We start from the raw sequence: 27,782 nt of genomic DNA, 5'->3' as shown, positions 1-27,782 counted from the left end.
TGCCTTTTACTTCTCCCCACCCAGGTTTTGTTTATTATACAAAGTACCAAACAAAAAATGTGTTTTATCAGTGTGCAATAGGACAAGCAGAAAACTCATGAATATTTTCTAACTTTCCATCCCATCCATCTCCAAAGTCTGCAACAGTATGAAGTCTTGCTTTGCATGCTGCTTTGTCTTGGCACATTTACACAATAAATCCAGGTCAGGTCCCTCACTGTGCGATTATTATCTGTTGTTTGTTCAACAGTGCAGTGCATCAGCTATAATGACGAGGGTGGGGCTTGGCCTCAGGGCTGAGCCTCAGATCTGCCAGTTGATGTCTCCCTCTAGCGAGGAATCAAACTGATATTCATGGCTCACAAGTTTGTCTTTGATGCTTAAAGATGGGCCAACAGCAGTGGTGTGTCTTCTTTGGCTTTGCAATGTTTCAGGCTGTGTTTTTTTGCGTGGAAGACAGATTACTGCCAGTGAACCTGAGCTCCCACCTTGGAATGGCGCTTGGCCTCCATGACAGAGAGGACCTTTTGCTCTTGCATGTCCTTCAGCCTCTTCTCTTCTACAAAGGACACCAGAGAATCACGCATGTCCACCACTTCGATCATCTGCTGCAGGACACGTTCTTCTTCGGTTTGCTGCTCTGGTGTCTTGTCTGCCACACAAACACACAAAGTCATATTGAACTTAAACTTAAACATAGAACACATAATCTGTGCCATAGAAATACAAATATATAAATGCTAAAACAAGGAAAATATAAGGCTATCGTTGCATGAACTGCTTTTCAACTCAAAAAACAAAACATCAACATCGGAAACTGATGGCAACAAACATTCCTTGAAGCACCACATTAGAGCAGGTGCTGGTGCTCAGCGCTCTACATCAGAGGTGTCAAAATTGTTTTCATTAAGGGCTACATCGCACTTGTAACAGGGAATAATGTAAGAATATAAATGTATAAGCATTTGCCTCATATTACTCAATTGCCTATGCGTTTAAATATTCTATATTTTTTTTACGTACACTGTAAAAATAAAACTTAAAAACTGGCAGCTCGGTTGCCAGAATTTTACTGTAAAATTTACGGTGTTTTTTACAGCATATTACTGTAAATGGAAAAATAGTATCACTTTTTAAAAATAAATTCTTATAAATTAAATTCAGGCCACCAAGCTGCTAGTTTTCTTTACTGAAACATTTACTTTTATTTACAGTGTACAAATTGATGGATAACTTTAAAATGATAAGTCAAGTAGATATATATATATATATATATATATATATATATATATATATATATATATATATATATATATATATATATATATATATTTTTTTTTTTTTTTTTTTTTCATTTTAACAAAAAACAATGTTCGGCATGTATGAGCCTATATTTGTTGTATGCCGTACAAGTATTTTTTCTGTCAAAATGGAAAGAACACATATTAAGACACATTAAGACAAAGTGAAATACTTCATTGATGCATAATATTTTCAGGCTTTTTGCGGGCCCTGTAAAAAGATGTGGTTTCCCCGGGCCTTGGGTTTGCGCTACATGGTTGGGAAACTTATTGCATTTTCTGTATTACTTGTTCTCAATAGTGTCACAGATTAGCTGGAACCTATGACAGCGGATTTTGGGTCTGAGGTGAGACATTCTGTGGGCTGGTCACCAGTCAATCACAGGACAAACAACAATTAACACGCATATTCCAACATATGAAAAACTTTGAGTGGGAGAAAGGCAGTGTATGCAGAAAAAAACATGCATGCACAGATGAACATGCAAAATCTACACAGATCCAACAGATTTTAAACTCCAGTGGAAATTCAAACCAACAATTCAGGACTGTCAGACAGGTATGTTAACCATTACACTACTGTGCTTGTCACTTTAAGCACTAGTTAGGTAAACATCCATCCATCCATCCATCCATCTTCTTCCGCTTATCCGAGGTCGGCTCGCGGGGGCAGCAGCCTAAGCAGGGAAGCCCAGACTTCCCTCTCCCCAGCCACTTCGTCCAGCTCCTCCCTGGGGATCCCGAGGCGTTCCCAGGCCAGCCGGGAGACATAGTCTTCCCAACGTGTCCTGGGTCTTCCCCGTGGCCTCCTACCGGTCGGACGTGCCCTAAACACCTCCCGAGGGAGGCGATCGGGTGGCATCCTGACCAGATGCCCGAACCACCTCATCTGGCTCCTCTCGATGTGGAGGAGCAGCGGCTTTACTTTGAGCTCCCCCCGGATGACAGAGCTTCTCACCCTATCTCTAAGGGAGAGCCCTGCCACCCGGCGGAGGAAACTCATTTCGGCCGCTTGTACCCGTGATCTTGTCCTTTCGGTCATAACCCAAAGCTCATGACCATAGGTGAGGATGGGAACGTAGATCGACCGGTAAATTGAGAGCTTTGCCTTCCGCCTCAGCTCCTTCCGCATTACTGAAGATGCCGCACCGATCCGCCTGTCGATCTCACGATCCACTCTTCCCTCACTCGTGAACAAGACTCTGAGGTACTTGAACTCCTCCACTTGGGGCAGGGTCTCCTCCCCAACCCGAAGATGGCATTGCACCCTTTTCCGGGCGAGAACCATGGACTCGGACTTGGAGGTGCTGATTCTCATCCCAGTCGCTTCACACTCGGCTGAGAACCGATCCAGCGAGAGCTGAAGATCCTGGCCAGATGAAGCCATCAGGACCACATCATCTGCAAAAAGCAGAGACCTAATCCTGCAGCCACCAAACCGGATCCCCTCAACGCCTTGACTGCGCCTTGAAATTCTGTCCATAAAAGTTATGAACAGAATCGGTGACAAAGGGCAGCCTTGGCGGAGTCCAACCCTCACTGGAAACGTGTCCGACTTACTGCCGGCAATGCGGACCAAGCTCTGACACTGATCATACAGGGAGCGGACCGCCAAAATCAGACAGTCCGATACCCCATACTCTCTGAGCACTCCCCACAGGACTTCCCGAGGGACACGGTCGAATGCCTTCTCCAAGTCCACAAAGCACATGTAGACTGGTTGGGCAAACTCCCATGCACCCTCAAGGACCCTGCCGAGAGTATAGAGCTGGTCCACAGTTCCACGACCAGGACGAAAACCACACTGTTCCTCCTGAATCCGAGGTTCGACTATCCGGCGTAGCCTCCTCTCCAGTACACCTGAATAGACCTTACCGGGAAGGCTGAGGAGTGTGATCCCACGATAGTTAGAACACACCCTCCGGTTCCCCTTCTTAAAGAGAGGAACCACCACCCCGGTCTGCCAATCCAGAGGTACCGCCCCCAATGTCCACGCAATGCTGCAGTCTTGTCAACCAAGACAGCCCCACAGCATCCAGAGCCTTAAGGAACTCCGGGCGGATCTCATCCACCCCCGGGGCCTTGCCACCGAGGAGCTTTTTAACTACCTCAGCAACCTCATCCCCAGAAATAGAAGAGCCCACCACAGATTCCCAAGGCACTGCTTCCTCATAGGAAGACGTGTTGGTGGGATTGAGGAGGTCTTCGAAGTATTCCCTCCACCGATCCACAACATCCGCAGTCGAGGTCAGCAGAACACCATCCTCATCATACACGGTGTTGATAGTGCACTGCTTCCCCTTCCCGAGGCGGCGGATGGTGGTCCAGAATTGCTTCGAAGCCGTCCGGAAGTCGTTTTCCATGGCTTCCCCGAACTCCTCCCATGTCCGAGTTTTTGCCTCCGCAACCGCTGAAGCCGCACACCGCTTGGCCTGTCGGTACCTGTCCGCTGCCTCAGGAGTCCTATGAGCCAAAAGAACCCGATAGGACTCCTTCTTCAGCTTGACGGCATCCCTCACCGCCGGTGTCCACCAACGGGTTCTAGGATTACCGCCACGACAGGCACCAACTACCTTGCGGCCACAGCTCCAATCAGCTGCCTCGACAATAGAGGCAAGGAACATGGTCCACTCGGACTCAATGTCCAGCACCTCCCTCGTGACATGTTCAAAGTTCTTCCGGAGGTGGGAATTGAAACTCTCTCTGACAGGAGACTCTGCCAGACGTTCCCAGCAAACCCTCACAATGCGTTTGGGCCTGCCAGGTCTGTCCGGCATCCTACCCCACCATCGCAGCCAACTCACCACCAGGTGGTGATCGGTTGAAAGCTCCGCCCCTCTCTTCACCCGAGTGTCCAAAACATGAGGCCGCAAATCCGATGACACAACTACAAAGTCGATCATGGAACTGCGGCCTAGGGTGTCCTGGTGCCAAGTGCACATATGGACACCCTTATGTTCGAACATGGTGTTCATTATGGACAATCTGTGACGGGCACAAAAGTCCAATAACAAAACACCACTCGGGTTCAGATCGGGGCGGCCATTCTTCCCAATCACGCCTCTCCAGGTTTCACTGTCGCTGCCAACATGAGCATTGAAGTCCCCCAGTAGAACGAGGGAATCACCCGGGGGAGCACTCTCAAGTACTCCCTCGAGCGAATCCAAAAAGTGTGGGTACTCTGAGCTGCCGCTTGGCGCGTAAGCGCAAACCACAGTCAGGACCCGTCCCCCCACCCGAAGGCGGAGGGAAGCTACCCTCTCGTCCACCGGGTTGAACTCCAACGTGCAGGCTCTGAGCCGGGGGGCAACAAGAATTGCCACCCCAGCCCGTCGCCTCTCATTGCCGGCAACGCCAGAGTGGAAGAGAGTCCAGCCCCTCTCGAGAGAACTGGTTCCAGAGCCCTTGCTGTGCGTCGAAGTGAGTCCGACTATATCTAGCCGGAACTTCTCGACCTCGCGCACTAGCTCAGGCTCCTTCCCCCCCAGCGAGGTGACGTTCCACGTCCCAAGAGCTAGCTTCTGTAGCCGAGGATCGGACCGCCAAGTGCCCTGCCCTCGGCTTTCGCCCAGCTCACACTGCACCCGACCTCTATGGCCCCTGCAATGGGTGGTGAGCCCATTGGAGGGGGGACCCACGTTGCCTCTTCGGGCTGTGCCCGGCCGGGCCCCATGGGGACAGGCCCGGCCACCAGGCGCTCGCCATCGTGCCCCACCTCCGGGCCTGGCTCCAGAGGGGGGCCCCGGTGACCCGCGTCCGGGCGAGGGAAATCTGGGTCCTTTATTTTTATTCATCATGGAGGTCTTCGACCTGCTCTTTGTCTGATCCCTCACCTAGGACCAGTTTGTCTTGGGAGACCCTACCAGGGGGCATAAAGCCCCCGGACAACATAGCTCCTAGGATCATTGGGACACGCAAACTCCTCTACCACGGTAAGGTGGCAGCTCAGAGAGGAGTTAGGTAAACATATTGTCATATATAATTGTAGTATGCAAACATTCAAACAGTACACACCATTCAAATCTATGTATTTCCTCAGCTCCAAGTCCAACATGCTCTGTTTGTCTTCAAGTTCCAGCTGTCGAGACCTAAGAGAAGAAACAACAACAACATGGCCATGTCACATTATTGCTGTAACTGCAAAAAGCTGGCTCAGAAATTACACAAGCTGTTACCATGCAGAGAAAAAACAGTGTTTCTGGGTGAAAGTTAAGCAGATGTACTGTAATATTCCCTGTGCGGCTTCCTGTTTCTTCTATTCAGTTTGGGTGTAAACTTACGCCAGCATGAGGTCAGACTCCTCCGAGACCAACGCGTTCTTCTCATGGACCAGTTGGATCCACTGTTCGATCATGTCAGAGGAGCTGTCGTTGTCTAATGGTGTAAAATAACAAGATTGGGATGGATATTTTATATGTCTGCACCAGGACATAATGATCACCATTACAATAGAAAGTAGAACATTAATATATGTAATAATGGTTGGTTCTTACTAGCTTCTCCTCGCACAGTTTGTTCAAGCACAACACCTTTCTGCTCCAAATCTAGGAAAGTCGCTTCAATTTCTTCCAGTCTTCTTTGGATTGACTGGCCAAGAAAGCATACTTTATTTAGACAAACAGGCATCAATTAGAATACATGAAAATATCACAAACTGCGTTGAACCTAACGTGGCATCACACTCACCTGCGCTTGGCGCAATCGTTGTAACTCACTCGTCTTTGCCCGCCGCTCCAGTGTCCTCATCTTCATAACTTCCAACTTACCTGCCTCTGCAGGGTCTGATGATAATGCCTGAAGCTGGAATGTTGTTGTGAGTATTTCTGCTTGTGGCAATTTACATTTCTATGCTTACCTTTTCCTCCAATAAGTCAAAGTCATCCTGTTCAAACATATCATCTTCATCCTCGTCTCCATCAACATTCTCTTCAGAAGTGCTGTGAGCATGCCTGAATGTTGTTTCTGGAGGAAACATGCAATTAACATAAAAGCAAAACTTTTTTCTACCTTCTAAATGTCCTCAGCCTCACAGTCTTGACTCACCGACTCTCCCAGGTTGACTAACATGGACGCTGAGTCGAGTGCTGATCCTCGGTGAGGACAGATTCCAGGGAGAGAACTTGGATCGTGATTTGGGCTGCCCATTGGGTCCCTCTTTTTTTTTAAAGCAACGTCGGTTCCTTTTTTCCCGGAAGTGACCAGCTGTGCCCCCGCTCCAGTAGCCCTCCTCTTCTGGCCTCGGAGGACTCGTGCCTCCTGCTGTCACAGAGGAGGAGGAGCAGGACGATGAGCCTCCCCGGGTCTCGGAGTCAGAGTCTGTGTTGAAGGTCAGAAGATTTACCAGCTGGTCTTTTTCATCGTCTGTGAGCTTCAGTTTACGTAGCGACTGCTTAGGGCGTGAGTCAGGAGCTGGTTCAGGTATCTCTTGCTCTGGGGCTGAAGGCGGATTAATTTTAGGAGTTGTAGGAATGACAAGGTGAACTGTGCGAGGTTTTACTATTGGAGGAAAGGGTTGGGGGCTTGGCATGGGCTGTCGAGAGAGACGGGGTTTGGGGAGAGGGTACAGCGCTGCGGAATGTTCGTCAGTCTCAGCTTTTGCATGTTCGTCAGCAGGGGACAAATTTTCTTTGGAATCAGGTAGCTGCTGGTCCTGCCCTTCCGAATAAAATGACTGTGGAAGAACACTGTCCGTTGTGTGCTCATACTCCTCATCTGAGGGTGATGGTGTGGAGCCTTCGCTTGAAAGTCTGTTCTGTCCATTTTCTTTACTTTCCTATAAGAGAGACGGCATAAAAAAGCAAGCCGATAATTTACTTTCTACAGTAACTACTGTAGAAAGAGTTGTAGATGACAACGATGTATACTGCTGGATGTGTGGATATTCTTAAGTATTTCAATACACAAGTGAATACAAGCACATGTGCAGTTGTTCTATCTAGTGTAGAATGTAGAATAGCTATTAAACTATTACCAAAACATTTTTTAATTTGTGATATTGTGGAATGTGAAATATATACATTGGGCCAAGTTAAGTTCTTGTGTGATGTAAACATAGAAAATGTAAATATATTTCAAAAACAAACTGCAGTGCACATGGTAAAATTTAATCAACTCTAGTTCATGTAAAAAAATAACAAAGTGGTTACAAACAGATACAAGTTAATTAAAAAATGTCCCGAAGAAAATAATTCATATAATCAGCAACATATTTATGTCATACACAATGGAATCATGAGTCTAACAAAATGTCTCCTTGTACTCAATCTGCTAACTGATGTGAAGGAGTCAGCTGTTTGGGTTTGATGACAAAGTAATGATGGCGTAGAATGATACATAATGCATATGCTGTAACACAACACACATATCAGCAGAAAAATGTTTGCACCAATTCTACTGTGTTGCCCACCTTATATGAGGATATTCTAGCTGTATCTTCCAGTTCCTCCGAGTGCAGCTCACAGTAGAATCTCCCTAAGGGGATAGATATCACAAATAAACACAGAGTTGAAGTCATAAACGGGTGCATTTAAGTGTGCTAAAAAGGCAATGCCTGTGCCTATTCTGTTCTCTTTAATTAAATTAGTAGTATTGCCGTAAAAACAAAAATGGCGACGGTCGACACTGGCAAAATAGTTGAGTTTTTTGTCAAAAAAAATGAGGCGGAGGGAAAGCGAAGAAAACATGTGTGTTTTAGCTGCATCTCTGACTCTTGATCAAGTACCACTGAAAAAAATAAATCAACATGCAGTAGATTTTGCTTTGATAGCTGCACTGAAATTTCAAACTAGCAGAGCGGTGTCATGTAACATGTAGCATATTGTATTGTTCTTTGACCTTCTTTTGCAATGTCATTCAAAAGTCTGATTAGGGTAGCCCACCTGTGGCCTGATGGAAGGTGTAGTCTCCAAGTCGCAGCGTGATGCCACAGCGATGGCAGGTCAAGCAGCTGCGATGAAAGAACTTTCCCTCGGCACTGATGCGCTCAAGCACGTAGACTCTACGGCCACAGAAGCAGCACTCGTCACTGCTGGCCAGGGAAAGGGAAGCAGGTTCAGGCTCAGGCAGAAGTGCAGGTGGCGGACTGAGATCAAGGGGTGTGGGGGGCACCGTCTGAGGGAAGAGGTCAGGAGGAAGATGGAAGTTAAGTAGCAACAAAAAGAAGGTATCTACCAGTAGATCAGGAATGGCCTGGAAGCCATTTGCAGCTCGCAGCTAGTTTTATAATGGCCCCCGGCACATTCTAAAAATGGTTTACACAGGTGTCATAGTTTTGATGCCTTCAGTGACAATCTATAATGTAAATTGTCATGAAAATAAAAAAAACACATTGAAATGAGAAGGTACATTATATAAGTCTGATTAGTGCATACAAACTCACACTGTCCTCTTCTCCCATCTTTATCTTGTTTTCTGTTGCTTGCTGCTTACCAGCTGCCAGTTTCTCCTGCAGAGCAAATTATGTCTGTCAGCTATCATGTGATTATAATCATTTTAAAGACAAACACACACAGAGGAATAAACCATTGTCGTGACTAAGTAAATATTCCCTTGAAAAAATGTCCAAGCTTGAGTCACCACCTGCTCAAGAACTTAGAGCAAAGGTCCAGACAACACCCGGCAGCGTGCCAAAATGTTTCAACCTCACTTTATGGAACATTTTTGATGCTGTGTTGTCTTCAGCAACAGTGGGCGTACCTTGCGTCTTTGCAGAGAATTGTGCTTCAGTTTATTGAGGAAAAAGACAGCAGAGTGTGTCTGGGAGAAAGTCAGAGGCTTGGATGAAGGCAGGAAGCCTGTGGGCTCTGGAGCTAAAAGACAGGAAGAGAAGTAACCTATTAGGCAACTTACTTTTTATTTCACAACACATTCCCACGTTGACCTACTTGCAGTATTGGAAACCTGAATGTTATGTTAAATGTTGTGATTGCATCTAATGGTGTCAGAAACACCTTGCAAGTATGGACTAAAGCCTCTCATTTGCACCTCAAAATGAACACGACCACTTCACAGAAAAACTCCTAAGCTAAGGTTACCGGTGAATGGCGGCGCCCTGCTGCCTGCACATCCGATCCCAAGCAGAGCATCACAGCGGGTTGGGGATATATAACACCCCCACTTCAGGTCAGTCACAGCTTTAAAAATTCATGTGTATGAAGCACACATTCATCTTGCTCAAATTGCCATACAAATTCATCCTCAGAGATTGGAAAGAAAATCCTTATTTAGCGCAGATGCTCATCCTGTCAGCTCCTGACAAAACAGCTCCACACCAAGGGCTGGTTGAATGCAGGATAGAAGCAGCACCAACAGCTGAACACAGCACTTGTGCTCAATGAATTATGGGTAATGAGCTCTTAAAGAGACAGTGTACAAACTACACACGTTCCAGTGGGAGGATGACCGTTCTATGAGCATGTTAGCGACTGAGTTACATAACAGAGATGCTTCTGTCACCAACCACCTTCTTCAAAAATGCACAAGCATCAGCATTTACATCACTTATTTATTACAAACATTCCACACTGCATTTTTTATCATTTTGTTGAAACATAATATAACAAGACTGTACCGTGTTCCACATGATGATATTCAACCTGCAGCTTCAGTAAGAAACTGTAAGTGTGCATATGTATGTGTTACATGGTATTCAATGACAACAGCATGTGTTAAAGATAACTCTTTTAAACAGATTATTTTTAGCTAATGGTACCATGTGACAAAACATGAAATAAAGAGTTTGGAATATATTTTCTAACAAAAAATAGCCTACTCATTAGGGGTGTCCAAAGAAAATAGTTTTTCGAATGAATTGTAATTCTTATTTGTGATGATTCTTAAATCGATTAAAGAAAAATTCTGTCCTGTCCAGCCATTCAGGCAAATCATATTGTTGATTTAGATGCCCATATTTGCTGTACAGATTTACTTGACAAAATTGAAGTGTTGGATACTTCTGTTGTTGCCTTTTTGTATTTGACTTGATCAAATCTTTGGGTAGATTTTTATTAAACAAAAACAGTTTTTTTTAAGTAATACAGACGTTATCAGAACTGTTTATCTATTTTTAAGGAGGAATGTAGTTAATCACAGAACTGGCACCCAATGTTACTAAAAGAGTATTGCTTTTGAATCGAGAATCAATTCTGAATTGGATCGTTGCCTCCAAGAATCGAATCGAATCTTGTGGTGCCCAAAAATTCACAGCCTTACTACTCCTATAACGTGGATGACAGACACATGCATTTCGAAAAAATTTTGATGACTAAGATACAATAGTTTACCTGGTGTTGGCACAGTGAAGGCATCTTTAACCTGGGTGAGGTAGAGGACCATAGACAGTTTGTCAATCTGACCGCCGTTGGCAATGTCACTGGCAGACATGACAGGTGGAATGCCAAGTTCTTTCTCCAAGATACTGAAGGCCCGTTGGTGATTGTGGACAGAACTGGACATGTTTACTGAGTTCATGTCACTGTGTTGAGGAAATAAAGTTACAGAAAACTTGAGCTACTTTTAGCTGAAGGGTCAAAATAGCATTAAAAGTTTCTTACTTTTTTTACTTTTAGCCTAACCACTGATGAATATCATTACTCCATAACTCTCAAACCATAATCAGTTTTAGGTTGAGTTACTGGTGGCCGACTTACATGAGCTGAGGTCTGAAGTGGTGAATCAAAACACAGAGAGCCCGCCCAGACCGCCAAGAATTGGTGAAATCTTTGACATCCACATTGTTGTAACCAGCGGTGTGGTTTTGGCACCATTTTAACAACTCCTCAAAACCATGGAATGCATCTTAAAGACATGTACAGACAATCCATTAGTCTGCAGCTCTTTTGTGGTTATGATAAATACATTTTTCTCAATGTTATGATAAATACAAACGCAAAGCCTCATTTAAGTAACACTGCAGAGACAGGGCTGATGCAAACTGACCTTGACACTCATACGACCACCTGTTCTTTTGCTTCTTGCTGGATGGACTGGATTTATCAATATCGTAAAGGTGCTGCACCTTAAAAAGTGACGGTTGAATTACTAAACCTGCACAGCCTTAATAGTGATGACAATCGAGGGACGAGTTAATAATAAGATTACAGCGCTCACCTGGTTAGTCGGAATGGAGGACAGGTTGACTCTCATGTATCGTGTTTTAGGGTCGATGCTGTAAGCGACATAGTTTTTGCTGGTGTTTTCTGGTGTGGTTTGTGACAGGACCTGATAGATGCTTTCTCTAGAAATTTTAAGCAAAAGTAGCAGATATATGGGATGCAGATTAGAATCAGTATGAAGGACTACACCTGCAACACACAAAATGTGTTAGGGGTGGGGAAAAAATATCGATATGGCAATATATCGTGATATGTTTTGAAATAATATAATATAGATTTTTTTTTAATGTCTAATTGGCTGTTTGCAACTTGCTCAAAAGGTACATTTCTTAAACCTAAAAATTTAACAAGAACCCACTGGCTAGCTTATTTCACCATTAGTAGTAAAACAAAACACATATTTTTTAAAAGTGTCTATATTTTTCACAATTACAATAGTACCTCAACTTAAAAGTGCCCCAAATTGAGTCTTACTCGCAAGCATTAGTTTAGAGCTAGATGGACATAACTTTGTTTTCCAACAATGGGAGGGAAGAAAGTGAGTGTGAAGGACAGTGCTGAGAAGAGAGGTGGATGATATTCATGGACTTAAAGAAAGAATCAAAATCATGACCAAACATGTCAGCAACTTGGCAATGCAATTTAAGTGTTAAAATTGTCCTATATGGGTGGCAAAGGAAGCACCAATTAAATGGTAAATGGATTATCGTTGTACAGCGCTTTACTACTATCAAGGTACTCAAAGCGCATTGACACAATTTGTACATTCACACGCACATTCACACATTGATGGCGGAAGCTGACATGCAAAGTACTAACCTGACCCGTTAAGCGCAAGGGTGAAGTTGTTTGCTCAAAGACACAACGGACGTGACTAGGATGACGCCGATGAAGCTCTTTATCAAAATATAACTGTAGAAGTCAACGTTGTGTATGTGCTGAAAGGTATGTTTATGATTGCTGCCTTTGGTAAAAGCTTAACTCTTTTAGGTTTTGCTCCAATTTGCTTTCTTATATTTAGACACGCCAAGTTGGTGGTTTACAAAATACTTGTAGCAAAAATGTGTTTTAAGTACTGTGTAATGTGTTTAAGATAAAATACAAATTATGTCAAGATAATACTTAAATGGAAAATACTAAACATTAGAAGTACATAAAAAAACCTCTGCTCCCTTGGGAATGGAGTGCGTGACACTTTTTTCGTCGTCTTTTGTAAAATCTTGCAGTCTTTTGCCCTTCTTGATCACCTCTTGAAAAACATTGAAGAAACTTTTAACCTTTTCGTGATTTGAAGGGTTCCAACAGCCTAAAACAACGCAAGCATAGGACATTTTTCTTCGAGAAAGGCAAAATGCCGCCCTGAACGATATGACAACAAATGCTGGCCTAACACTTTGAGCCTCGCATAGTTAAAGAGCATGACATCAGGTGAATACAACCTATACTCTATTGTGGTGAGATTTAAGTATCGCAATATGTACCATATTATGAAGTCCTTGCTTTGAGCCTCGCATAGTTAAAGAGCATGACATCAGGTGAATACAACCTATACTCTATTGTGGTGAGATTTAAGTATCGCAATATGTACCATATTATGAAGTCCTTGCCAAGACCCAGCCTGAAACGTTGTACCTCTCTTCCAAAAACGATCAGGGTTCAGTCAAGAAGGTTTATGGTATTTAAGAAATGCCTTGTTGTTAAAAAAAAAATCACAATATCAACTTTTTTTTGTTAAGTTAAGACTATTAAAACGTGCAATATATTTATTTTTAACCAGTGCATTTAAAAAAAATTTATGAACTTGTAATATAACAATACATTGCACTTTTTATTTTATTTTGCCCATCGTTCACAATCATTATGAAAGACAGGACGATGAATGGATTTTTTTTTTTTTAATGCATTCTAAATATTAAATAAATGTAAATACAAGTCTGCTTACAGCAGAGCCAATGGGAGCTCCACTATTTTTCCCATAAAAAACAATAAATAATCATATAAAAAGCACCAACAATACTCCATTTACATTTCGTGTCTTGAATATTAACCAAGTGTTAGCGATATTGTTATTGTAAGCACTAACGCAGAAAAACTATAACGGCGCCATGATCACTTCCGTGGGTGCATATGTATACATCATCGAGTGGTCTGCTGCTTTCTCGCTTCCTTGCTGTCTGTAAGTTTATTGTCAATAATAAATCATGCATCTCACCTGGACATGAGACATCTGAGTAGGTAATCCTACAAGTTGGGACACTTTGACAGCCATTTAGGATCTGGAACTGGCGAGAAGGACACGAAAAGTGTTTGTTCCTTCCCGCCGCCCCGGTTTTTCTTTGCGAGGATTATGAGACTGAAAGGGAATATATGAACATCCTAGCAGACAGCATGACAGCAGACTTTGCACGGTAAGGGATGTTTTGTTATGTTTGTTGGCTCTCATAAAGTCTGCAGTGAGCAGAAATCAGTGATAAAGAAAAAAAAAAAAGCAAACGTGATGCTTTTTTTATTTTTTTATTAATGCGCCGCGTATTGTGAATTATATTTACATTGTGCTTTTCTCTAGTGACTCAAAGCGCTTTACATAGTGAAACCCATTATCTAAGTTACATTTAAAAGTGTGGGTGGCACTGGGAGCACGTGGGTTAAGTATCTTGCCCAAGGACACAACAGCTGCGACTAGAATGGCGGAAATGGGGATCAAACCTGGAACCCTAATGTTGCTGGCACAACTGCTCTACCAACCAAGCCACGCCGCCCCACATGCTTAAAATGATCAAAATGCGTAAATAATAAATGTTATTTTAAATCTGCCCGTTACTACATTGCATATATACTTACATCGTGTAGATAAAACCCTGATAGAGGTGTTTGGATGTTTTTAGGGGCTCTATAGGCAGAATTGAACATCTCCCATAGCTGTAAGAGGACTTTTGATCGCATTTATTTAATATTTAGAATGCAAAAAATATATAAAAATAACATCCATCGTTATGTCTGTCATGATTGTGAACGATAGGCAAAATTCCCAAAAAGTTAAATTCCCCTTTAATGAACCATGCGAGCCTGCTCCTGACAAAGTGATAGCGTTAAAAAATATTTGTATTTAGGACTACTCACCGCTCAGCTAGGACATTAAGATGAGGCGCTCCCATGCCCCAGCTTCTTACCATCCACGCCGTGTCAAAAGCTGCCAGAAATCCACGAGCAATGCCGGTCCCAAGGGGCCAGAATGGCTGCAGAGAATAATACAAAATAGAGTCAGGTGGCATTTATAAGCATATACAAACCCCGTTTCCATATGAGTTGGGAAATTGTGTTAGATGTAAATATAAACGGAATACAATGATTTGCAAATCTTTTTCAACCCATATTCAATTGAATGCACTACAAAGACAAGATATTTGATGTTCAAACTCATAATTTTTTTTTTTTTTTTTTTTGCAAATAATAATTAACTTAGAATTTCATGGCTGCAACACGTGCCAAAGTAGTTGGGAAAGGGCATGTTCACCACTGTGTTACATGGCCTTTCCTTTTAACAACACTCAGTAAACGTTTGGGAACTGAGGAGACACATTTATTAAGCTTCTCAGGTGGAATTCTTTCCCATTCTTGCTTGATGTACAGCTTAAGTTGTTCAACAGTCCGGACCGTAGATGGTGAAATCCCTAAATTTCTTGCAATAGCTGGTTGAGAAAGGTTTTTCTTAAACTGTTCAACAATTTGCTCACGCATTTGTTGACAAAGTGGTGACCCTCGCTCCATCCTTGTTTGTGAATGACTGAGCATTTCATGGAATCTACTTTTAAGTGTTTGATGAGCATTCCTCAACTTTATCAGTATTTATTGCCACCTATCCCAACTTCTTTGTCACGTGTTGCAGGCATCAAATTCTAAAGTTAATGATTATTTGCAAAAAAAAAAAAAGTTTATCAGTTTGAACATCAAATATGTTGTCTTTGTAGCAACTCCTATGGAAACGGGGTTTGTATATGCAAGCTGTTAAAGGTAGCTGAGGTGAGGTACCAGCAACCACCAAACAGAAAGGCAAAACCAATAAGAAATAAGACAATTACAATTGTTCTTTTGTGGTTTAACATCCCAGTTTCAGTTTAGATCAACATAATAAACATAGAAATAATTGATTGGATTCATATATCACCTTTCTCTGCGTCCAAAGCGATTTACACTAAGAACTAGGGATGGGTACCGAATTCGGTACTTTTAAAGGCATCGATCTAATTTTGTGGGCAGTACCAGGTATCAATTCACGTAAAATCAAACTATTACATATTTTGATACCTTTGTTGCACGTGATGTCACACTCGTTTGCCTACTGAATACCGGCTCAAGGAAACAATCACTCAAGCAGCACCTAGGGCGGACTCAGCCAAACTCCCTTTTAAGTAATGTTGAAATTTTCAACACCAACAAAGGCTGGAATATTTGAAGGCTCCACTCTTCCAATATGCGCTAACTTGATGCTATTTTACATTGGATTTGCCACAGACAGGCTACTATTAGCAGTAGCAATTTTATTTGACGATTTCAACACCTCCACATTTGGTAAAGAAAACTACAACTAAGAGAAATGTTACAATCAAACAGCTGATGTGTAATAAGCGCAATACTAATTGTTTGTTGGATTTCAGCTTGTCATTTTACCTATTTAGAAGGCCAAACGCAGAATGTGTTCAGCAGTACCTATTGTATTAAATGACCAACCTCTACCAGGCAATCTCCAACAAGACCCATCAACAACTTCCTGCCTCTTCGCTCTCGGACTAACGAAGCGTTCTCAGCCCGCTGCATGCAGGTGAAGTCAAACACGGCCACATCCGGCTGGCAGGCATGGTTCTGAGCAAACTCTAGGTCTGGTAGTTTGGCCCCTGTTGAGAAATGAGCGGCATCACAGGCGTAACGACGCAGCGCTTCGTCGTCAATGTTGGCCGGAGCTAGCATATCCTCCACTTCACTAAAGTCCTGCAAGACATGTTGATTGAGTTATCTCACCACCAGATTGTTGTATCAGAGTAACAGCTGGCATTAATGAGAATCACAGTTTCTGTTTGTGACGGAGGCCTTGTTCTCACCTGTTTGATGACACCCTTCTTTAGCAAGCTCCTTTTTTTGGCAGTCATGACAAAGTAGTGGGTGTCATCTTTGTAATATACGATGTTCTCCAAATCAATACCTGGAGAGAGAGAGAGCAATGAGACTGAATGAGGAAACTGACTAAAATATTTTAACTGGTTGGATGGCTTTATGGAATTGTTAATTTTGAGCAGTTTCTTACATTTTGAAAATTTTACACAGCGTAAGGGATCCATTGTTTCCGGTATGAACACAGAAAATGATTATTTGTTGAATACTTTAACATTGTCAAAAGGGTTATTTTGGCTCACTTTTGTATTTGAATTTGTGTGAAGCATTTAGCATAAGATTATTAGAAGGTAATTTGCTTCATACTCAGTGGAATTGATTGAATCTCTACATAAAATGGTGTACGTGTGAATTAATGTAAGACAAGAACAGTCAAAGCCACAGAGGATTGGTTGAGACTTGTAATCAGACACAATTGAGTCACGCAAATCAATGGCTTTGTTGACCTTTTCTTACATTCCTTTTAACTCAATCATTACAAGCCTTGAAGCTTAAGAAGAGAAACAATCAAAAGCAAACTTGCTTGAGTTTGTTCGTGCTAAATAATCTAGAAAACGTATTTCCTATTTGTTTAATGTCTTACTGCAAACAAAGATGTCCTCTTTCATGCATCATTTAGACTCATACCAGTGTCTGTTAACAGGTCCTGGAAGAATTTCTGGTTGTAGATACGGGCCACGCCGCTGATCTCTGCCACTTGGGCCTCTGCTGTTGTGTTTCTGTTGATAAAGTTGGCCGTGATGCCAATGGCCAGCTTACCTCTCAGTTCCTTGTGCTTGAACCCTTTCAGCAGGGAAAAACAAAGAAAAAAGACAGATTAACACTTAGAATAATGAGGAAATGTTGTGGCCATATGTAACAGCTGGACCTTGCAAAACAATTAATTGCAGCTTTTTGCGGCCCCTGTTGCAACATAATGTTGTTTTTCTCACCCTCAGGGACAAACCTGCCTCCGCCAGCAGAGATGAAAACATCAAATTGAAAGGATGAAACAGGATGAGTCTCTGGCTGAACTTTGACCATCCATCCTGTAAATAAAATGTGTCTTAGCAGGTCTTAATTAAGTCATAATTGGAGGTAGAAGTTGTTTTACTCAATAAGCCAAACAAAAATAATTTCAGTAGTACCTTTATCTCCTGTGGGCTCAATCAGACTCTTGAACTCCACTCCAGTATGAACCTCCACGCCAAGGAGAAGTGATACTTTTAAGAGAATCAACTGCAACTGGCGAATGCCTACAAACATAAATTTTTCAAAACTAAATTCAATCTATGCTACCTCAACCAAACATCCCTAATGTTAAAGAAATCAAACTTTTGAAAAGAACAAGACCGTAGCAACTTATTTCAAACTCACAATGCAATACACACTGTACATAAAGATTTTGTTGGACAAATAGCTACAGTACCGGTATGTGAAGCCATGTTGCGTAACCCTAAGAATAATTATTAAAATATTACAGGGTAATTTATTTTGGTTCAATTTATCTTCACAAGTAAGCTTGACTTAATAATTAAAAAAAGATTAACATTAAAGGTAAAGATAAGGCCAATAAATAAAAATAGCCATCTATAGGTTCATGAAGATTTGTGCATTACATTTTGTAAATAGAGTTATCTCTCATTCAAGGACATGGCTGCGATAAATTAACTTCGGTGAAGTGGGAATAAATCAAATGTTTTTATAGCTATAGCATAAAAATCCTGTTTACACTTTTCAACATAGTGAGAGCTCCCGGTAAATAAAATAACGCCCTTTAGTCACCTTTACATTACACTCTTTTAATCCAATATAGTAATGCTGCCTGAGGCTGAGCCAATCAGCGGCCACAATGCTAAACAGCGTGCTCTGACTGGTTTGCTTTACTCTAGTGGCCAATACTATTTTAGTATTAATATTTTTAGTTGATTTAGCCTATTTGTATGCTTTGAAATGCTTACCGGTAATTTAGGAACAACAAATTGTAGAATATGCTTTAAAATGAAAAAAATCCCCCCAAAAATCTCCGATGTGGAGAAGCCGCAATATCTAAAGCACGATGTGGTGAAGAACGACTGTAATATATTAGTTTGTCTCCCTTCTAACACAATTGCACAGTATGCAATATTATGTCAATTTCCTTTTTGGCTTGCATGAAATCTAATAGGTCTGAAATGTATTGTACAATCATTTTTTCTTGATTCAGCCAGCAGTCACTCACTGATGTGATCTAGCGAGCCAGAGCAGAATTTTCCATAGAACTTTTTAGCACCGAGGCCACGGAGGTCACAGATGGTGAAGGGCCACAGATGGAGAACATTGTTCCTAGAGAAAGTCTGTCGCTTCTCCAGCACCACCACCTGAGCACCCAGCAAGGAAAGTTCAACGGCAGTCCTCAGACCACATGGCCCAGCCCCAAGGATGAGACACTAAGCATGAGAGAGACATTTTTTTTGTCAGCCCATGTGAATATCACAGAAATGTAAGGCTTAAAAGAAAAACATTATCGTGAAACATTGAGTGAAGCTTTAGAAAATGAGAATGCACTCATGAAAAAAACTGATAATGCAAAGATATACAAATATACATAGGCCTCGTCCAAAGATTTTTAATCAGATATCATTAATTGCCAAAGAGAAATCATTTATGAACATAACAGGCAAATATACGCTAATTCAAGGAACTCATTTGACCCGTAACATTGCAATGTTAGCATTTTTGGGTAATATCTAGATATATTATCATCACATATGTTATTATTAAAATACAGTAAAGATTAAAATGTCTGACAAATACCTTGTTTTTGGTGCAGGCTTTTTTCTGCTGGTAGTCGGGGTGAGATGCCCTTTTGTCCAGCTTTGTCCACAAGGCTTTAGCCCGCCAGTAGTTCAGCCTTTCTTTCAGTTTGCTGTAGAAACTCCTGAAGTCCTTCAAATTAATGTCTAGCTGCTGACAAAGTTCATCAAAGTGTCGTTGCACATCCTTGCAGTCGTGCGCTTGTACGAAGCGGTCAAACGCAGCATGTGAGGGGTTGACAGGATCCTGGCTTGCCATTGTGGAGCCCAGTTCCGTGTCCTGTTGCAGAACTGAGAAGCAGAAGGTTAAAGCTTAGATTGGGGGTGTCCTACTTGCATATGGTCATTGTAAATGATCAAAGACCCTTGCTGCAGTTACCTGTTTGACTTATGTATGACCAAACCAGTCTTCTACCCCCTGTGCAAATAGGAAGTTCCCCACTGATTCTCCTATTTATAGTCCTGATGATTAAACAGCAAGGACATCTATCACCAGGTTGGCTGACTCATTATCAACTTCCTCCTTGTTGTTTCTGAGACTTCAGGTCTGTTTTTTACAGCCAAAACCAATTTAGTTAAAAAAAAACCTCAAGCAACATGCTCCTTGTTAGTTTCAGGAGACTCAATGTCAACCTGTGTTAACCTTACTATCACGTTTGAAAGGGAGATACTGGGCCTTTTCTATATTTTAACTTTAATGGCTAAAACAAATATTAACTGTACAGTTTAAAATAAGAAGACTATTGCAAATAGGTAGATGAAAACTAGAACACAGGAACAGAAAAAAAATACACAGTATAACAATTATAAAAACAAGAAATTGGGGACAACAGAGTCACAAGTTACAGTCCTTTTCCCAACATTGACATTAGGTGGTTACTTCCCACCCCTTGCTAATCTTTTGAGTCAATATTACAGTCAGACGTGACTCAAGCTGTAATCAACATTTCTCTTGCAGCAATGAAACTCTACCCAGCAGTACACGTTCTTCAAACTGACATTTCCGTCAAGTAACCAAGGCAACACTTCCTGAAGATAACCTCACCACTGTTGCTCACAATGCTTGCGCTGCGTTGCCACCTGAACCAGAAAACATTACAGTATTTCAAAACACATTTAAAAAGGAAACAACATACCTGTACCATTTTAACAAACTGATCTAAAAAAATACAATAATAAACTATGTGACCATATGCAAACTATAAATGAATATGCGAACCCCACCCTTAATATTTGTAGCCCAGGGGTCAGTCCTGGGACCAAAACTATTCAACTATAAATAAACCACATTAGTAAAACTACAAAAGAGCTGCTATTAATATTATTTGCATATGACAACTGCATTCTGCTCAAGATAAAACCTACAGGAAGTAATGAAAACTTATGGTAGAAATGAATTAACTAAAAAGACGGTTTGATAAAAACGGAATATTCCTGAATTTAGGCAAAATCAAAGTAATGTTAAAAGGAAAAAAATAAGATAAATACTCAAACAAAAATACAAATAGATAGTGTATACATTGACACAGTACAGGGAAATACATTTTAGGAGTTCTAATAGATAACAAAATGTGCTGAAACCAGTGCATACATCATAAAGTGGCTAGAAATATTTCAATCTTGAAAGGTGAAACAATTATAAGAGTTTAATTCCTTCACTATGAGTGCTGCAGAAAAGAGCAGTTAAAATAATCATCCGTAAGGCTGGCTACAGGGAACATACAAATTCCTTTTTAATCGAATCTAAAATACTTAAATTTTTAGATCTTGTACACTTTAGGACCACAATAGTCATGTACAAAGCAAACAACAACAGGTTAACAGAAAATGTTAAAACATAATTATTTTCAACAAGGTAGGAGAAATACAATTTTAGGAATAAACAGAATATAAAACATTTGTATGCATGCAAGACATTGGAAGCAATTAGTACATATATATGGAATTAAACTATGGAATGGATTAGGTAAGGAACATAATGTACACAGCTAAATATAAATTAAGAGGTATCATAAGCATATCATATTCACAAAGTATGACAATAAAGAACTGTTGAAGAATACTGCCTGATAACAGTATCAAACACTTTCCTGGGAAAGGGATATGATCAGATAAGCTTTGCTTCCTCCCACTTATTTTTGGGTGTGTTGAATTGTAAAATATAAGTGAGATTGTTCATTGTGCTATACATTTTTTTAACATGTTGCAAGTAAATATTTAGAAGAAGTAGAATAAATAGATTATACTGAATATACTTAACTATGCAGTCCGCAAGAGACTTGTAGTAACAGTTTTTTAAATGTTCTGACAAAGTATTTGTTGAATATTGTGTTGACTTTTCAAGTGGTTACCTTGTCCAACATTATCATAAAACATAACTTTGTTGCTGGTTTCTGCTGTACAGTACCTACAACTAGGGATGATGTTTGCAAAGAAATCATCGATGTTGATGCCATTATCGAATCCTCTTATCGAACCGATTCCTTATCGAATCTCTTATCAAATCCAGATAGGTTGTTGTGTGTGCACCTTCTGTGTGCACTGAGTTCCAAAAGCCGTAGATGTTATGTGACTGGGCCAGCACACTGTTTATATGGAGGAAAGGCGGACGTGACTGAGGACCGCATGCGGACGTTAAAGGGTGAAGGTTTCAAGTGAGAGGACGCTAAACGCTCGCCCCCAGTGAGCATATAGTACTGCTATGTGCGTTGTAAATAAAAAAAATGCCGACAAACACATCACCAACATAGACGAGGTGCCGCTCACTTTAGACATCCCGGTGAAGCACACTGTGGAGAAGAAGGGGACCAGCACGGTAGCGAATCGATACGCACAACGGGACAAGAGAAGTAAGCTTTTACTGTTGTGCTAGCTTGCTATGCTAATGGACAGAAACTGCCAACTATGGTGATTTTCAAGGGGAAGACGCTGCCGAAAGAAAAGTTTCCACCTCGAGTCATCATTAAGGCATGACGAAGGAACTCCAACCGCTGGACATGGGTGTAAACAGGACGTTCAAAGTGAAGTTGTGAGTGTCATGGGAGCGATGGATGACTGACGAACACAGCTTCACAAAAACTGGGAGCCAGCATCGGGCGAGTTACGCCACAATTTGTAAATGGATCGTGGATGCTTGAGCTAACGTGTCTGCTTGCACTGTTGTTCGAGCTTTCACAAAAGCCGGCATCTTTTCCGAGGAGCCCCACGGCAACGAGACTGACTTTGAAAATGACGAGAAGGAATCTGGCGTGTTTGATGGAGAACTTGCTCAGCTGTTCATTTCGGACACAGAAGATGAGGACTTTGATGGATTTGTGGACGAGGATTGATCAAAAAATAATGTGAGTACATTGACAAATACTTCAATAAAGTACAACCGAACTTAGCTTTGCTCCTGTTGCCTTTTTAAAACCGCGTCCATGCATGCTAGCGTATGTTTTAACCTAGCGTATGTTTTGAGCTAGCGTATGTTTAACCATGCCTGCGCCCAAAAATACGCTGCGCCTTATATATGCGTTAAATACAGAAATAGCACCCGTAATTGACACAGCGCCTTTTAATACGGTGCGCCCTATGGTCGCGAAAATACGGTATAGTGGCTTCGATAACGGGAACTGGTTCTCAAAAAGGGATTTGAATCCATGGAATCGGTTATTTTCTTATCGAAGCATCGGGGGAACCTGTTTTTGAACATCATCCCTACCTACAACATGAAATAACAGAAAATTAGTCTATATCTGATTTGCGCAATACATTATAATTATGTATTGTACAGTGTCCCTATCAAATAAACAAATAAACTAGAGATCAAGCAACAATCCTTACCTCCAACCACCGCAACCGAAAATGTTAGAGAAAAGGACACCATTCAGCGAATCAGAAAAACAAGCTATTAAAAATATGTCCAACTCTGTAGCAGACTCTGCAAAGCAGCCTGACTGGAGCACCGTCAAACTGCACCACTCCCAATCAGAATTACGCTTCCGCACCAAAACAACATCCACACAGCAGACATTAATCCAAAATATAAGTAAGCTTCCGAATGGTCTGCCCAATGTGATTCAATTTGTTTCTCTTCTCCTGACTTTACAAACTGAAAGAGTGAACTTTAGCCTTGCCTACTGGGTCTTATGCAGACATCTGTTGCTGTCAAATCTGACCTCTCCGGTCTGTCACCCAATGAAGGAGGTCTGCGTGCAACATAAATGATTTTCTACTGCAGTTCCAATTGTTACACGGCGTGTTGCCGGCTCTCATGAGAGAAACAAGCAACCAGCTCTAAGAAAACAAGGCCAACGTCGCTTATAATAAGTGGACTTGGAAAATCTGGGGAGAGAAGCAACCCAAAGAAGATTCAGCATTAGTCCAATCCCCAAGGTAAATGTTCTAATTATATCATTCCATAAACTACTGTAGGTGTTTGTACTACATTCATGATTTTCAAACAGGGTTTTTTTGTCAAAGAGTTGTATTTTTAAAAAGCATGTTACATGTTCAAATTGTGGTGTTTTGTGGGGGGAAAGCACAGATTAAATTGATTTCAATTTAACAAGGTGTGCACATAAAATGCGGTAGCAAGTTTCTTGTCAAATAGATTTTTTTGTGCTCTTGAACAAGACTCCCGGGATGTCGGCCTCTGTACTCTGGGAGACGCTGAAGGCATATATTTTTTTGGGGGGGAGAACATTTGATTTGTATTGTACTGTATTTATTTTAACTGTTTTGTCAAAACATTTCAATAAACAAATATATTAAAAGACGTGGTAGCACTGTGCAAAAGATAAAAGACTTTAGCTTTTGAGTGAAAAAAGTTTGTTTTTTAAAAATATATCTAAATAACGTAAAACTGCTTGCAGGCAGTTTCTAAAGAACAATTACTTTTTTCGGAAGCACAATTATCATAATTATTCATAGTGAGGACATCATAGACCAGGGGAGTCCAAACGTTTTCCAGTGAGGGCTGCGTACAAAAAAAATTAAAGGCTATGATACATTTTAAAGATGCCAAAACTAATCCAATGTCCACAGTTTTCCCTAGATTGCCAAGATACCTATGGCGCTTGGGGCGCGGCTAGGGCGTGGCGGGAACGTTGTCAATATGACATTATATTATTTGCTATGATGAATATATTTTCTTTAAAAAGGCAAACACATGTATATATACACACATTTAAAACAAATATCTTATTAATTATAGTATTAACATAATTTTTTTTCTTACATATTATGTTTCTCTTATCTTTTAATTGTTGCTGCTTATTGTAAAATGTACTTTTCTATCGATATATTTCTCCTATATTTTCAGCCATTCTTTATTTATTAAAAACGACTACCAACAAATCTAGCATTTATCCATCCATCCATCTTCTTCCGCTTATCCGAGGTCGGGTCGCGGGTGCAGCAGCTTAAGCAGGGAAGCCCAGACTTCCCTCTCCCCAGCCACTTCGTCTAGCTCCTCCCGGGGGATCCCGAGGCGTTCCCAGGCCAGCCGGGAGAGATAGTCTTCCCAGCGAGTCCTGGGTCTTCCCCGTGGCCTCCTACCGGTTGGACGTGCCCGAAACACCTTCCTAGGGAGGCGTTCGGGTGGCATCCTGACCAGATGCCCGAACCACCTCATCTGGCTCCTCTCGATGTGGAGGAGCAGCGGCTTTACTTTGAGCTCCCCCCGGATGACAGAGCTTCTCACCCTATCTCTAAGGGAGAGCCCCGCCACCCGGCGGAGGAAACTCATTCCGACCGCTTGTACCCGTGATCTTGTCCTTTCGGTCATGACCCAAAGCTCATGACCATTTCTGGTGTTATTGTAGAATGTGCTCGTCTTTAGAAACGATTTACTTCTTGCTCCATGTCCGCGACAAAAAGCAAGCTGCAGCAAGCATGATGCCACACTTGCTTTGCACTGCTGCAAGCCTTCCTTTCCTTAAAAGTGGCCATTGTCTGTCATCTTAGACTTTGCAGAATGCTGTCTGCGGGTATATCTCGGATATATTAAAGTATGTCCACAGGGTGGACATGCATCCTTCTGCTCCATGCGTGTTTATACTGTACGACCTGGTGGGGTTAACGTGTAGGTTTCTTTTTTTCTTGTGTAGGTTTCTGTGTTATGATGTTCAATTTTCCCATGGTCTTGACCACACCGTTTTGGCAGAGAATGAGGAAGTGTTGTGTCTGGGAGTGAAACAGACATGGATGTGTGTAAACGGAGGAAACAGGAATTGGGCCCGTGTGGCGGCTAATATTTTGCCGTAGCGCACAGCCACGATCAAATACTTACGGGGAAACTATGTAATGTAAGTCGAAACATGCTAAGGTATCTGAATAAAACAACATCTTAGATTTGGATAGTAGGTGATGAAGCATTGATAAAAAAAATATTATTAGAAATTGCAGATGGACAATTAAAAACAACTTGCAGGATGAAAATGGATGGAACACCCTTTACATAGACAGTGTATTATGACAAATCAGCTCTTCAGTCAAACACTTGTAAAGACCTGTGACTCAACATGCAATTACAAATGTCAGACTTGTGTGAATGTTATTTCCTTGTTTGGTTGCACTTTGTATACTATTTAGCCAGTAGACAGGTCAACATCCTGCTGAGTATTAGCCACATTTGCGCTGACTTGATTAATCAGGATCACTATGTTCAGTCTACTTCACTCTGTTTAAGGGAAGTAGACTGAAGATGGTTGTTTTTGAAGGCCAGGCAATGCTACAAATAGACTTCAAATGATCTAATGAACGCCGCAGGCTCTTTATATATAGCTCTTCAGGAATACGGTTAACTTCCTTGTCTTAGTTTCATGTCAAAAGTACAAAGGTCCGACAATGTGATTTTCTAAATATAGTTGACATGCTAGTTTTAGCCGCTAAGATGCAAGCATAAGGTTATAATAGGCCTCGTACACCTTTTCCATGGCCAAATTCAAGCACTTTTTAAGGACTATCAAGATCAATTCTCCAGTTTTTCTAGTACCCTTCAAAAGGCGAAAACCAGTGTTAATCAATCCATAGCCTTGTTGTTTGAGGTCACCAAATGCTGTCTGTAGGAAAAAAAACGGAAAATCTGCTAAAACCTAAGCCTAACATTGAACCAGCAGTTATCATTAACTGAATGGGGCATAGAAAATGAAGCAGTGTTTCTGTAGCCTATTCAATGTCATTGGTGTTTGCAAACGTATACTTGTTTGTTTGTATCATCATCATCATTCACGTATACATCATTCCTTACAAGAAATAACATTAATTATTATTGTTTACTTGTTTGATTGTATCATAATTCATGCATACATCATGTTCATTAAAAGACAACCTCCCGGCATGATGGACCGATGCACCACTGTCCTCTTGGGGGCGACAGATGGCTCTGGCGTGACAACAACCTAATGTAAGGGCTCGTGCAAAGCCAACAGATCAAGTGTGTGGCTTTCATTTTTTAAAGAAACTTTTTTTTTTTTTTTTTTTTTTCCATTTTATAATTAGCCTATTGAGTCAGACTGCCGAGAAATATGAAAATTTCCAAGCTTTGACCAGCACTTCACCCAAAATTCAAGCATTTTTCAAACCTTGAAAACACAACATTAAAATCCAAGCTTTTTTAAGGTTTTTAAGCATCCATACGAACCCTGTCATAAAGAATTGACCTTTGTTTATGCTTTGACACACAGTGGGTGAGCTCCACCCACCCAATGGCACCCTGAAGCTGGATCAAACTCATGAGGGCTCCAACCTGTCCGGAGGCAGAACACGTCGTTTGGACTTCTTGCCCTGACTTTCAAAGTCTTATCTGGCTACAGCAGACATTCACGGTTTGCATGTGGTGACAAGGGCGTCACACGTACTGATACGACCAAACAAAAGTTAGGCAGCACATAAGAAAAACTGAGGCAGCACATAAGAAAAACTGAAAGCCATTAAGTCCTTAATTTGAACCATGAATTGGTTTACGTGGACCCCGACTTAAACAAGTTGGAAATCTTATTCGGGTGTTACCATTTAATGGTCAATTGTACGGAATATGTACTGTACTGTGCAATCTACTAATAAAAGTTTCAATGAATGAATGAAGATGTTAAAAGCGAAGAACACAACAAAGCTTAGTAGCCCATGCCACACACACGTCAGAAAATAGCAAAACGAGAGGGGGAAAAAAACAGTTCAACTTACGGTGTGTCACGCGTCCGGTCACAGTCAGGAAGGTAATATATATTAAATATCCTTGAAATTAAACTCGAATCCCTCCAGTATTCATGTTTTGTTTTCCTTGACAGGTAAAGAAGGTACGCGCGAGCTCACCTGCGTCCAGTGCTGTTGTGTAGCACGCGCCGATCGACTCACTTCCGGGACTTTCTGGCGAGCCTGGCGCGCACGCGCTCATGTGGTGGTCCGACAGGCCTTTGATGGCCTAAAAGAAAGAAAGATGTCTT

The 27,782-nt window shown here is 41.5% G+C and overlaps 1 protein-coding gene across 2 annotated transcripts; it reads right to left on the bottom strand.

Moving 5' to 3' along the window:
• On the bottom strand, window positions 1-27,752 carry mical1 (microtubule associated monooxygenase, calponin and LIM domain containing 1). 2 transcript variants are annotated; one of them, XM_061982553.1, is made up of 24 exons: window positions 27,652-27,752; window positions 19,355-19,644; window positions 18,780-18,987; window positions 17,707-17,814; window positions 17,512-17,607; window positions 17,207-17,362; window positions 16,510-16,610; window positions 16,142-16,399; window positions 14,534-14,649; window positions 11,409-11,535; window positions 11,238-11,316; window positions 10,949-11,096; window positions 10,583-10,773; window positions 8,997-9,109; window positions 8,680-8,745; window positions 8,180-8,411; window positions 7,708-7,772; window positions 6,345-7,074; window positions 6,157-6,263; window positions 5,988-6,101; window positions 5,795-5,888; window positions 5,582-5,675; window positions 5,316-5,389; window positions 1-652 (listed from the first exon to the last, which is right to left on the bottom strand). In XM_061982553.1, exons 1-24 carry the CDS (start codon window positions 27,731-27,733, stop codon window positions 462-464), a joined length of 3,840 nt encoding a protein of 1,279 aa, XP_061838537.1. In that variant the 5' UTR covers window positions 27,734-27,752; the 3' UTR covers window positions 1-461. The 2 variants fall into 2 exon arrangements, 1 of the variants encoding a protein (XP_061838537.1); XR_009817587.1 differs by lacking the exons at window positions 1-652; window positions 5,316-5,389; window positions 5,582-5,675 and having other exon boundaries at window positions 6,345-6,560; window positions 6,643-7,074.
• Window positions 27,753-27,782: the final 30 nt, after the last annotated feature.

The sequence above is a fragment of the Nerophis lumbriciformis genome, linkage group LG01 (genome assembly GCF_033978685.3).
Source record: "Nerophis lumbriciformis linkage group LG01, RoL_Nlum_v2.1, whole genome shotgun sequence".
Lineage (NCBI taxonomy): Eukaryota > Metazoa > Chordata > Actinopteri > Syngnathiformes > Syngnathidae > Nerophis > Nerophis lumbriciformis.
The sequence above is the reverse complement of the archived record's forward strand: the minus strand, read 5'-3'. Positions and strand labels throughout refer to the sequence as shown.

Coding starts and splice junctions, on each gene's coding strand:
- mical1 (XM_061982553.1), bottom strand. CDS start 27,733: ATGAGCGCGTGCGCGCCAGGCTCGCCAGAAAGTCCCGGAAGTGAGTCG. Junction 19,645..27,651: donor CACAACAGCACTGGACGCAG/GTGAGCTCGCGC, acceptor TCTGCTTCTCAG/TTCTGCAACAGGACACGGAA. Junction 7,075..7,707: donor CTAGAATATCCTCATATAAG/GTGGGCAACACA, acceptor TCTCTCTTATAG/GAAAGTAAAGAAAATGGACA.